General features: G+C 36.9%; 1 protein-coding gene across 1 annotated transcript in view; it reads right to left on the bottom strand.

Annotated features, from left to right (window-relative positions):
- col11a1 (collagen, type XI, alpha 1) overlaps positions 1–9,901 on the bottom strand; it is a 116,772-nt gene extending 106,871 nt beyond the window's left edge. The window contains exons 1-3 of the mRNA XM_015374969.1: positions 9,539–9,901; positions 3,626–3,790; positions 3,116–3,329 (exon numbers count right to left, since the gene is read on the bottom strand). Of these exons, the coding sequence (XP_015230455.1) occupies positions 3,116–3,329; positions 3,626–3,790; positions 9,539–9,653 (494 nt within the window). The 5' untranslated portion in view covers positions 9,654–9,901. The remainder of the gene's footprint in view (positions 1–3,115; positions 3,330–3,625; positions 3,791–9,538) is intronic.
- Between the last annotated feature and the right edge of the window lie 4,405 nt (positions 9,902–14,306).

A 14,306-nucleotide genomic window follows, 5' to 3' on the forward strand; every position in this document is an offset into this window, starting at 1 on the left:
CTTTCTTAAATCTTTGACGAAGTATTCATTTAAAGAAACTTTCAAACAGGTTTGCTTTTCTCCTAGTCTAAAAACATGCCTTTTGCCTTGTGATAGACTGGCAGTCCTTCCAGGGAGTACCCCACCTCTCCATCTCTCACTGGTAGGCTCCAGCTTCCCAGCAGGAGCTTCCATAAAATAATAGTGAATGAATAACTGGATTTTACATTTAAAACACATTTTGAAAAAAAACCGTGGTTCAGAAATGCTTCAGAGCTTTTGTAGGAATTATTCTTGCATATTGATGAGAACAGATGATTAACTGAGGCTCACACGTGAGTCCAACACCTCTGTTGCCTTTTTAACCATTTGCCATTGAGCTATTGCATACCAGGCAATAGTGGGCCGCATTCTTGCCCCCAAACTCTGGCCCTGTTTAGCACAGGATTACACTCATTAAACTCCAAACTTAATCCTCCTTCTGGGTTACTCAGCATGACAGACGTGGTGAACATTGTGGAAAGTGTGTGTCAAGATCCAGGACGGCCTTTTCTGACAGAACAGGAAGCGCAGTCAAAACACTGGTCTATGGTTGAAGATGAGACCCAAGCAGCAGCAAACTTTTAGGATGAAAACTTATAGACTTTTAATTTTATGCTAAAAATGTCTGTATTTCATAGAATATTCATTCAGTATGTTTAAAACAGCTGAACTAGTGACAGATTCCAATGCAGGCGATGGAGCTTAGAGGAAGAATAAACGTGCAAAACTCTGTAAGCTTATTGCTGCTGCACAAAGGATTACTTGTCACCTATATAGCAAGAATACAAATGCTGACTTAAAGGGAAAGTTCAAAATTTATAAACGGAAGTTGTGTAAAAAGTTAGAAAGTAGTTATTAACTACCATACAGATAACTGTCTTGCCATCTAATTTTAGCATAAATCCAGATTATTTGGATTAAAACTGTAAAGCTAATACGTTGTATAAATGGGGCCATGCTGGGCATGATTCATCATAAACTAGAGGCTCATATGATATAAGTATAAACATTTGCACACAGGAAATGTTGAGAAACTGAAACATGAGAAAGTTGAACCACTAGAAGTAATTACCACTTTATCACTTTACTTGGATTTTCACTTTATTTGGATTTAGTTTTTACATATGCATAGATATATGTACAGATATATATACAGAAGAGCTATATGTGCATATATTTTATCTCTTTTTATTCTTATTTTTTTATCTTTATTATATTATATACCGTAGTTGGATGTGTAAATATATTGTATAAAACTGGAGCCTGTAATAAAAGTAATTTCCCTCTGGGATTATTAAAGTATTTCTGATTCTGATTCTGATTCTGAATTGCACTAAAAGTAAAAACAATAATAACAGATCAACCCTTTAAAGTTTGGTTTGTTTTTTTCATAAAAAGAGTTTTTCAATTTTAGAAGTGATCAGATGTGTAACCTTTTATGCGAAAGACTAAAATACTAATTGTCATTTTTGAAAATCATCCATTACCAAACTTATTTGGTTTGAGTTAAAGTTATCCACACAGTTCTGTGTGCAAATGTGCATATTCACATTTAGCAAACATTTCTTTGTGAGAATGATGTGTTTTTTTTCTCTCAATCTGAAAACAATGCTGTGTCTCCACTTACTTAAAACATATGATTCTAAAAAAAAAAGAATTAGGCTGCAATTATTGCAGGTTGTCCTTAACTTCCTCCAAAATAGGAGTTGTTACAATCATCTGCAGAAAACTTTATTTCATACATAGTAGTTATTAAAAATTTAAAAAGCTATTGGAATGCTGGCTGAAAAACCATAAATACAGAAGTCCTTTTTTTCTTTCCTTTCTTTTCTTTTTTCTTTTGAAGTGCTTACTAAACACTCTAAACCTAATACTCAAACTTTAGGAATGATGCCAGATAAACTAATGCAAAAAAAACAACAAATATGGTAAAGATAACCTGTATTTTTCCCAAAAGATCTAATGTGTCAAGTCATTTTAAACTCCACCTGTCAACGGGTTAATTTCAGCTGCAAAGATCTGAGCAACAAAGCGGCCGCGAGACGATAATCAGGTTTTCTCTCCAGGGTTAGAATCACTGTTTCTGGTTTGGGTAAGGTAATCCATAGGGGCAGAAAGGAAATTTAGATTTTCTTCTGACCCCTCCTTCCTTTCCCCATGCTAAAATAACAGAGCCAGTGAGTTCATGGATGAGGTCAGTTTGCCCATAACAGCTCTGCTGAGGCTCAGTAATCCAAGTCTTCCTGTCTCTGACTTGTTTTGTGTTCACAGGACCCTGATGAGACGGATATTCCAGTCATGAGCACCTGAGGTGCAACAAGCAGAAGATTTGGATTGTTTCTGAGTGTTCACAAGAATTTGTTCAACTAGTAAAATGTTAGAATTTGAAGTAATTTTGGAGACCAAATATAGCGTCAAAAAGATCTTTTAGTAATACTATTCCCAACAATACAATATCTTAATTACTCCCTGAACATAAAGAATACTTTCCAGTAAATGTTTTAATATGACACTTAAATATTATCTTTAAAAGCCTTAATATGGATGGAATCAAGTCAAGCTGAAAGCTTTTATTCTAAATTCTAAAAGGAAGTAGTTCTTGAATTGTCCCCTTTTATAAGGAAAGTTAATAAAAACGGAATTTCATGAGATTAGCTGGCTTTATTTTATCAAGCATCGAAGCAAGTCTAACTACTCCATTCAGTTAATTGCTTTAAAAAAAAAATCATTGGCCAGTTTTTACTTTTAAAATCTAGCTGCATCAACCAGGCATTAACATGGCAAAATGAATGTAGTACAGAAACAGATAGTTAATTTCTTCATGAACACGAATTTGTGTGTAAAGGAGTAGTAGATAATAAAAAGAAAAGAGTTTTGGCTCAACTGTGAAACATCTGGAACTGGGTCCATACTGAGCCAGTTGTTAAAACAGTTCAATATAAACGTTATTTTTGCATTGTTTTAAATTTCAGACATCAACATCTTAACCTAATAGTATGTCATTTTCTTCAAATGACTTTAATCTGCAATTCAAGACCCATCGTTAAGACTATCGTTAAGTTATAATAAGAAAAAGTGAATAGATCTCACATACTTTCCATTAGCGAGGTTGAGAGAGTTGAACAGGGGGTAGTCCTCCGGGGCTGGCTTGCCGGTTTGATCCTCATATAGGAAAACAGGTGAGCGTCCCACTTCCACACCTAGCTGCTGAACTCCTTGTTCGTTGTAAATAGACAGCAAGAAGGACTGGAGGCCAGACTTGGGGCGCACTGTGGTCAGGATGGAGAAATCCTCAGGAAATACACCACCTGGAGGAAAAAAGGAAGGATGGAACAGAAAAGTGAACTTGTAGGAGAGTATGGCTGAGTAACCTACATTGCTTATGATAAATTCAAATTTAATAACTGTTTGTGTTAGAACTTTTATATCTTGAGTCAAATTTCAATGAAAAAATTGAACTGGGTTACTGCTTTTTCCTCAGATTGTACATAACTGCTGTGTGCATCATTAAGCAGACACAACCATAAAGGTTATACCATTCAGTTACATAAAAGGAAAACAGAAACTGGGGAAGGCAAAGTAAAAATGTAAGGATTTATCTTACCAGGGAATAACTGTGTGGTGGGGGCACTGATCTGGATCTGCTTGGAAACTCTGTAGGCTGAGTCCGGCTTCGACGCTCTTCGGTTTGCACAAAATCCCGTTGTTTTTGATACTCCTTCAGGGTAATTATGAAACGCTAACACATTTAGGACATCCACTGGCTCTGCTGTTCAAAGAGAAAATTAAACATCAGTCATACAACTGCACAGCTTCTGAAGGATCCATATCTATCAGTATGACTCAACAATGCAGTTTATTTCTTATGAAAGTTTAATATTCATGACAAATTATTGGGGGAAATAATTACCAAAAATGGAATAAAAGTTTTAACTTTTTATTTATAGTTTAGTTCCCATCCCATTTCCCTTGAACAATGTTTTAATCTGTGCGTAGACAAATAGACTTTTTTGAAATATGCTATAAACGCTTGAATTATTCACTCCTTACTAAATGTAAACGGGTGTACACAACAAGCAAAAAGTCCAAAGTATAAAATTACCATCTTTGTTTATTGGTAAACAATCATAAGGTATAGCCTTCATATCATTTAAGTGACATTAGGATTAATAATCAGATATTATAAGGTAAATCGGCATATTTTCCTTATCAAGTGTTCTAAATATTTCTGTTAGGAAGAGCTGCAAAGACAAGGCTTGACAGAGTCCTTAGACACTAAATGCCTGTCTGATCATATCAAGCACCATAATGAACAATGTGCCAGCAGAGTTGGAGTTGTATCACACCTGGATAGGTTTACCTTGATAAGGCTCTTCAATCTAACAAACTTCACATAAAGAGGCCCCTGTGAAGGCCAACAAAGACCCTTGGGAAGCATCGCCCTTATTCCTTCTGTCAGAATAACCTCTACAGACTGACTCATTTATCAGAGCCTATGAGATATTTCAACCAAACAAAGAAAGAACAATACTAGATACCTAACTTTCCACTGTTATAATGCATGGACAGAAGTTTTGTCGGTTTTACAAAAGCTTAGTTTATGGTATGGAAAAGGAGTCTCATCTCTTTTCAAAGGCTGCTACTTAGGAAAACTAAAACTTCACTGGATGTCATTGAATCTTTTCAACAGAGTAAAGCAAAAAAAGTAAGACTTTGGTGGTGTTAGTGGTTTGCATTATTTACTTTTTTCAGCTCAAAATCATTTGTTTTTAAGGATAGATTTTTAGGTTCTAAAGAGATCGCACAGGCTAATGATAGCAAGCTTTGGACAAAAATCCATGATGGAATTTTTTTTTTTTTTTGATATTTTAGAACCTATTATTACCAGATCTGTAAAACCAAAAAATTACTTGGAAAAAAAGTTCCTTGAATTTGGCTAAGATATGTGAAATAGCAAAGCATCATACCTCGATGTAAAGAAGTTAACTAAATAATAACTGTCAGGCTGGTCAACAGAGCCATGTCTATAATACATCACTGAATCATAGTGAAAGCCATTATGAAGAAAACATGGAACGAGTAGAGGCCAGCCTCCTAAAATTACTCTAGGATCCCATTAACAACTCATCCAAAAGGTCACAAAGGAACATGGCCCCAGGTAGTGCAGGCCTCACCTGCCTAAGAAAAAAAAAAAAATCTGTGCTCATGGTTCAAGCACCTTCAAGGCCAAAGCAACTGCTAAAAAATACAGTAAAGCATGTATCCAGATTTACATCATACTTACATTTAAACATGATGGTGGTAGTGCTATGGTTTGTTCCTTTTGCTACTACAGAACCTGGGTGATTTGCTGGTAATTAATAATTAACCCTTTAAAGCCCGATCCAAGAATAAAACAAAACAGAAAATTTATTTTTTTGGTTTGAAGTCCTTATTTGGCCTTTTAACATAATATGTAAAAAGAAAAAACAAAAATAAATTTTTGATATTAATAATTTATTACTATGCGATAAGTCTAAATTATTTTTATGTAGTCTTCTACTGGCTGTTATCAGGTGTATCTGATTGTGTACAATAGGATTTTGAGTAAAGTTTTTACCATTAAATTATGCAAAAGGTGTCAGACGCAAAACATTTCAGAAACCGTATGTATCAAATATGATACATTTGGCATTACAGGGTTAAAAGGTGGTAATTAAGCAGAACCAGGAATTCCACTTTGGAGAGTCCTAGCAAAAGTCTAGACTTAAATCCAATAAAAAAAACTGTTGCACGACTTTCAACAGCACGTTAAAGCTTGAAATCCATTCATGCTTTTTTTCTACTCGCTTGTCAGACTGAGCCAACGGGCGGGTGCCCATCTCCAGTAATATTTGGGCAAAAGGTACACCTTGGACAAGGCAACCAGAGGACAGCAATGCATGCAGACATTTAAACCTTTGGGTAATTTAGAGAAATCAAACACCTAAAGGTCGTGATTTTGGACTGTGGGAGAAAACCGAAGTACTCACACATGTATGGGGAGAACATCCATCCCCCATGCTGGGGTTCAAACCACGACCTTCTTGCTCCAAGGTGCTACCATGTCATCATTTTTACATAAGCCCGACATGTTCTGGATTCCCTTCTTTTCTTAATGAATAACTCCTTTTTTTTTTCAAATTTACTCTTAAGTATCCCTTTTATCAAAAACGGCAGAAGCCAAAAAAGGGGACCTATAAAGAGGACACACACTATTTTCAAAGCATTGTACAAGTTGTGTTTCATTTCCTGCGTTCCTTTACCTATATGTTCCCCTTCTCATTGCCTTCCACAGTGCAGGCAACAAGAACAGACCTGCTTTGGTCAATACATCACTGCAATCTGCAAAACCCTGCAAGCCTATCTACAATCCCCAGTTTGAAGGACCGACATTATAGTCTGCAAAGCATATCCCTCTCAGCATGTAAAAATGGATATTGCCTACAAAACCCGACACCTAACTCATCACCAATTTCATAGATAACTATGAGCAGATTACACCAGTATCATCATCATACAAATCAAGGCTAAATTTCCTATCACTATTCTTATCATTTTAAGGACAGTTACCAATAGTCAATGGGCTCCTTTTCCAGCCTGTGAACCTCACATAGAGGTGCTGAAAAACACTCAAACACAGACCAATCCATTAGGGCAGACCAAATGACTGTTTGCAGGTTTTAAAAGCCTGCATCTGATGAGTTGGTTTGTTTGCCCCTAGGGTCAAGCACACCGGTCACATAGCTGAAGGAAACCTCTAGATGACATTATAGGAAGAATTTAAATATCAGATTGTTGATTTTATCCAAGAGTCTATAAACTTCAGAGGTGTGAAACAATGGGAGGAGCAAAATAACTTTAATTTGAGATTTTCTAAAACCTGTCCATTGTTCACAAAAAAAAGAAAACACTATCTTCTTAGAGATAAAACAAAACCGCCTTTATGAGCTGAAGCCAAAAAAAGCATTTATCTTTTATTTTATCAGACTAAATCATGAAAAAATAGAAGTCAGTATTTTTTTTTACTTTTAAAGCAATGTAAATCGGTTAGAAAACACAGGTGAAACCTTTTCACCTGCAGCTCCCTGTGACTCTAATAACATCCTCCCTCAGAATGCTTCTCCCTTCATATATCCCCCCTCTTCCTCTTCCCCCTCTTTGCTTCCTTCAGCTTCCCATCATGCTGCCGGCTAAAACAAGACGGCTTTATGCTAGTGTCATACCAAGGAAACTTCACTCAGACCTACCCAGTTTTTCAAAGCATTCCTTCTCTCCACTCTCCCCCGGTTAGGTTTTCCTCACATCAACTTGCTCTAATGTAAGCCTCCATATAAAAATCAGCAAAAAGGTAAACCCTTGTCATAATCAGAAACACTGAATAACAAAGAGGACTTTGATTATTCTTGTTTTAAACTCAAATTTGAAACTTATATCTGTTTTCTCTGGTGCACAAAATGTTTGTCTCTGGCCAGTGGGTCAAACACTATAAATCCCTCGATATTTTAAGCAGACAAAGCTCTGAACTTCCTGAGTAAAACATATTAGGCAGAGGTCTCTGAAAATGCTAACTTTATCAGTTGGAATGCACATCTAAGCTTGGGGCTAAGAAAACGTGTCTGTACACTGCTGGAGAGGAGCATGCACCCTGCAGAAACCTCTCTTACTGCTATAAAGAGCTGTGAAGGGTCTGACTGAGGCAGAGGAGCAAAAGCCCTGCGGCAGAATACTTGAAACTTATGCTAAGAGGCTGGACCTGAAGAGTTAAAGGAAAGGTGAGACTTCCAACCTGCTGTGCAATTCTAGCAATCATCCAGCAGGATGCATTATAAGTGGAAGACAAGCAAGGGTTCATAAATGGGTTCATAAATGGGATGTCATTCCCTATTTAACCCAGTTATACAATGTGAAGTGAAACTCAAGACCTTAATTAATGTTGCAACCTCTCTTTAAATCATTTAAAGTATAGTTTTATCTTATATGTTGCTGGTATTAAATTAAACCTCATAGGTATCTTTGGTCCAATGTGTGAGGCTTAAATAATCCTCTAGCCATGTGACTATAGTGGCTATTATGACTGTGGGCCAGCTCCACATGCAGGCCTGCTCTTTGAAGGCTCTGAAATCATAGGGAAGTGTGACAAGGACCATCATCAAATAAGTGCTCAGTACTTAGAGGGGAAGCATTCCCACCAATCACACAACCCAGCTTTGTCTTGCAGCCTACCAAACATCTAAGTGCAAAGTTAGAAGTCGGAAAGGAGGGGGGGTAGAGGTGTTGGGGCAGAGACCAGTGGCTGGGCTTTGGTGAGGACCAGGACAGCATGGAGATAGGGTTTATCCATATGACCGCATTCATCCGTCTGACAAATAAGATGCACTTTAATCCAGAAGTTAGGAGTCTTCCTAATGCCATGCCACAAAGGATTGCCATTTGAACCAATAAAAATGGCTGGTTGTATCATAACCTTCAATTAATCACCTATCCTGCCTGGCCTATATCCACTTTAGCTCATATGATAACACCCACTGAAGTCTATTATGGAGAGATGTTTAAATACCAACAATAAAGCGATCCAAACTTGTAATTACCGACAGAGATAAATTAAGAACATTATTATAGGGCTGCAGAAAATGTAGAATTACTAATATTGTTAAACCTTGCAAACTCTATTCCCAAATTTTATCTTGGTCTTTTCTTTTTTTTTCCATCATCAAGATGACCCTACCACTCTCCCTGAGCTTTAGCATCTTGAGCACTAAGACCTATAAAGGGTGTGAGCATAAAAGACAATGAAAGGCTAATCTAATCTATTAGATTAATAATAAAATTTGACTCTAACCTAATCTGTCTAAGTGTGTTCATATGAACCAAACATCCAATTTAGAAGCGAATGTTTTAATGCATGGCATCTAGTAGATATTATGGCCTACCAAAAATACATTGGAGTTCTATATTGCATATAATCTGGGTTAAAACATTTGGAAGATGTCATCAAAGTCAAGTTTTTAACAAATTCCTTGTGGAAATCCACCCTGCTAACCGTGTACATCTCCACCCAGAGGACCACCACTCTAACAAAGAGGTGTCATTGAGCTGAAACGAGTCTTTACCAAAAAAAAATGAAAAAAAAAAAAAAGAAAAGCAAGGCAATCTGCTCCCTGCTCTTTCTAAGCACATACCAACGGCTTAGGATCAATTTAACAGAGCGAAGTGTTTCATCCTCTTGGCAGACGCTTCCATTCATGCGTAAATACGCGATCTGGACACTGAGACATTACACCAAAACGCGCTGGATGTCTCCAGCAGGAGGGTGTTTCGCTGTATTTACAATAAGGATGGACACAGTGTAAACTTCAGCGCACTTTTCACTGCATTTTATGTGGCTTAATAAAAGTTTCACAACTTTTTTCTACTCGGATGCAAACACTGCGCTGTTTCTATCCCACCGACGCTTCTCAGCCGCACATTCATCAATGTTTGCTTTACTTGTTCTTACCTGCTCTGACATTAGCAGCCTGCAGAAGCAGTGTTAAAGTGATGAATGCAGTTATAGTGGAATCCATAAACAGACTTTTCGTCTTCCACCTTGTGGACCACCTTTGCATCTCCATTTTTGGTCCCACAAAGTGAATGAGACTTCAGGTGACTTCTTATTTACTTGCCGCTCCTTCCACGATCCAGAATAAATAACTGTCCTAACGAAGAGCCATATGTGAGGGGGGGATTTCAGCCTCTTCTCTCCGCCACAAAGAGGGCCAGATCCTCTTTCCCAGCGCCCAGCCTTCACAGTGAAGGTATTAGGGCTTTAACAAAAAACGCAAACAAGTGCGCTCTTCGTGCGTCCCAGGACAGGAGGGTTGGACAAGCTCCACAAACCAGTGCACAGATTACAGGGGACTGACAAGTCAACCAGCCACAGATTAACAAATCACGGGGCTGGAAATTCTCCTCAGGGTCCACCCATTAGGTCTGTAATGCGCCCCTAGAAGTCTGCTCCGAGCGCATGTGAGGAGAGGAGGAAAAAAAGTAGGTTTAAAATCTGCAAAGTTCTTAAAAATAACGTGAAGTGATGTTAAGGGTCTCATTAAAGGTTTATCATATAGATCAGTTCCTGCTCTACATTGTTTTCATGAATTCTACCAGTTTATAGATCTTTAAACTTTTTTTAAAACTCAATTCATATCCCATTGAAACTATAAGGAACGTCATCTTCCACCTTAATAAATCAATTAAACATTCATTAATTCCTCTTATGATTCATTTATTAAAATTTTTCCTTTCCTTTTTTCTGACAATAAGGTGGAAAAGTTTGAAATCCAACAACACAGCAGGCTAATAGGATTTTAAACCACAGCCTCCTAAGATTATAAATATAACACCTGGTAAAGATATTTAAAGACATTAAGATAGCTAATATTTTCCTACTGTGTGAAAATTACCATTTAATTTAATTTTTTTTTTTTTTCCGGTTAAGATGAATATCCTGTTAAGAAATAATTGCTTACAATGGCAAAATACTTGACACTTTGACACATTTCTGGTAAAATAAATCCATTGCAGCATTTTTTTTAATAGTTTAATTTTAATACTTGATATTGATTTGAGTTTGTGATCTCAAACTTTCTATTTTCCTTGGGGCATAAACATAACATTGCATAACACAGAGGCCAATAGGGGCAGAGAGAGACACACGGGTAAAACAGTCTCCATAGCAACTCTTGGATGTTCCAATGAGGTTTAAGATGAGATTAAAAGCATCTTTTTAAAATAACCATCTATAAACAGAGAACTAATAAGGTATTTGCTAACTAGCAGGGGCAGTTGTGGGCAGGTCCCTGTTAAACTAATCCTGCCTGCCGAGAAAAAATTGCTTGAAAAAACATTGAAAAGGCAATATGACTTATGTTCATACGTCTACATATGGTTGAAACGCCATAATTGTTGAAACGCCATAAATGTTGAGAAGATGTTCCAACCCAGTTTGCAACATCTATTATTGGACTAAAGTGGGTCAAAAGTAGACCGACCAAATACAGACAAGTTCTCAACAACTATTTCTAGACTAAACCCAGACAATGGTGGACCGACCACATTTAGCCAAAAAAGAAAGACAATGTCTAAATGACATCTGCTATTTGGGGGGTAGCCCCTGTAAAGATGTACTGTAATATTGAACTATTTTCAGATTTTTATATGTGTTGGCACAGAAATAATTGGTCCTTTGGGTTCTCTTTTATTTTTTTTAACCTTTATAATAATTTTAAATGTGCGTACTGCACTTTTATCTTCAGTCATATTGACTTATGATCATAGATCCCATTTGCCAGATCAGGGCTCTGAAATTTGCAGTTTCAGTAGCTTTTTAACTCACTTAAAATATTAAATGATTGTCTACTGTTCATTTCATTCTTCTCATATTGTGAAACCATGATAAAACAGTGTCCCCACCCTGTACCCCCCACCTCCTGGTACATTTGGTCTAGAACCGCCAGTGTTAGTTACCAAAGCAACCAACAAGGAGCTAATAACGAGCTAATGGGTAGTTAACCAGTACCTATTGGGAATCACACAGCCTTAAAAGGGTGTTGTTACCACAGAAACAGAGGAGGAATTATCCATATCAGTTCTAGCCCTACAGTATGTCATGGTTCTCCCCTTTTGGGACTCTGAGTTTTTAGTTATTAGTTATTCTGTTTTGTTGATCGTTGATTAATTTTCCATTATATTCAGGTAGTCTTTAGTTACTCTCTGTTGCCCTTTGTGATTGTTTCCTTTCCTCTTGGCTTCCTTCTAGTTGGTTCCACTCACACCTGCTCCTTATTCAGCTCATTAGACCATCCTTTGTTCTGTTGCCCTTATATACTCCACCTCTGCAGTCATTCTCTGCTGGTTCCTTCTTGTTGTTTTGTTGTTCCCTCATCTCTGGCTTCCCATGTCAGTTTTCCCTAATGCTTTCTGTTTTTTTGTTTGGTTCTTAGTATTTTAGATTTTTAGTGGTCTGCCTCTGTTTTTCATTAAATCAACAAGGTTCACCTTTGCCTCCTGGTCCTCAACCAACCTCCATACAAATTGTGACACATTGTACCTGTCAGGTCAAAGGGAGAAATATATATAAAAAAAAATACTTACCATTGATCACTGATTTAATTGTATTCTCTATTCCACATTCCTTGCTAACTATCCCTAATTCCTGACTAGTTCCCTTCCTCCCCCAGGTATTAACCAGTATTCCTCTAATAAGGCTGGGCTGTGGGTTACCTAGCAAGTATTAGTTAACTACCCATCCATACATGATTAATTCTGAAAGCCTACCCTAATAGTTAACTACAATTTATGTACTTTATTGTAAAGCATTACCAAGATTTCAAGCATAAATATGTTGGACACTGTCCGAAAGCCAAAGAATTGTCTAAATTGGGACTCCCTGTGGGATACGGAGCAAAAACATGTAACATATCAACGCTAATGGGTGTCTGGTCTATGGAACAAAATCCAGTATGAAGATTGAGCTGAGAAAAAGAGGGTATTTAAGGAGGAACCAGGGCTCTAGTCACTTCTTTGCAAAATCTCTCGACAGTAGAGAGGAATGACCAAAGATACTTCTCCATGTGGGCTCCAAATTTGGGAAGTCTTATTGAAGAATCTTTTTCCCCCAACAAATAAATGTACTACACTAAAAAGGGGGTATTTTATAAATCATTTTGGTTTGAGTGTTCTTCTATCATAAGGCTTTTCACTCATCCTCACAGAGTTTATACAAAACACACTGCAAAAAATCTAAATCTAGATAAGTCATTTTTTTCTTAAAATAAGTGCATTTGTTCTTGAACGATGAGGTAAAAGAGACATCTTGCCAATGGAACAAGACAATTTACACTACAAATAAGAAAACCCAATTGCATTTTCTTATTTCAAGAAAATAAGAAAGTGCATATTGTCTAATTATCTTATTTTAAGAGTAAAATTACTCATTCCACTCTCATTTACTCATTTACCTACTCATATTAAGGGTAAATACACTTAATTTTAGAAATTTTTACTTATTTCTAGATCGTTTTTGCAGTGCAAAATTTAATTCAGGAAAGCTCTCAAAACACTTCCATTTCTAAAAAAGCAGCAGTGATAAAATGTAAACATGGTGATCAAATGTAAACATAAGACTGATATATGATTTATAGTTTTCAACATTCAGCGTTTTTTTTTTTTTGAAAAGTGTAAAAGACTTAAGAAAGACACCTGATCTGATAAATGACTGAACAAATGAAGGGAAATTATATAACTTGTAATATTGCACTTCTCAGAATTATTATTATGATATAAGTCCGATGTTTTACAGTATTCCAGGGTTACTTGAACTTCTTTAAAAGAGGAAAACAACATCTCTTGGATCATTCCCAACAAGGCATGGATGCTGCTGATACTATACTGTTTTGCAATCTTATCTTCCCCAGCCAGTCAGCCACTCAGCACATTTCCAGCCAAATAGGATCAGATGCTGCTCCTAGATGCCCTAAAATCAGCACTACTTCTCTTCTCCCAATTTAAGCCTTTCATGCCACAACCTCTCTTTCCGACAGTTCATAAAACCGGGAATACATTTTTAAATGTTGGCTGCAAATAATTTCTAGTCTAATTGTTAGAAGCCATTTTAATCTTAGGATAACATCTTAAGCTTTCAGGAAAATACTGACTTAGTTTTAGCACATTTTTTGATTTTTACTTCAATTCTGTTATTCATCAGAAAAAATGAGATGCTGCATTAAACAGCTTATTTTTATTAAGTAATGTTAAAATAGCAATAAGGGAATTAGCTGATAGATGCCAGGCTGACTGCAGCAGATGGTCGCCTCAGGAACGCTGTGCTTGGCTCATAACTGGAAGTTTTGCTGGATTCATATCCTGTTGGAATAAGATTAAGACAATGAGTGAATCACAGTCAGATTTCATTCAGAAATCCAAACCAAATGAACTGCAGCATAGCGTGTAGTTGAATTTAGAACTTTGAGGTTCTTAGACTGTGAAATAAGCCTAAAGCTTTTGTGTTTCTTTGATGGGAGATGGTGCTTTCATCTTATGGAGGCAGGTTTTTGCATGTCACAGTAGAGAAAGTCAGATCCATCCAACAACCTGTTATTAGTGTTACGTCAGCAGTGGTAACATTCCTGTGTGGATATGATGGTGTCAGGACATATGTTTGGAAATGGTGCAAAAATACAGAAGTCAGGAGAAGTGAAACACCTCATAGGTGTTACACCCTGAAACAT

This window comes from Cyprinodon variegatus, unplaced genomic scaffold, assembly GCF_000732505.1.
Source record: "Cyprinodon variegatus isolate N-32 unplaced genomic scaffold, C_variegatus-1.0 Scaffold111, whole genome shotgun sequence".
NCBI classification, from domain to species: Eukaryota; Metazoa; Chordata; class Actinopteri; order Cyprinodontiformes; family Cyprinodontidae; genus Cyprinodon; species Cyprinodon variegatus.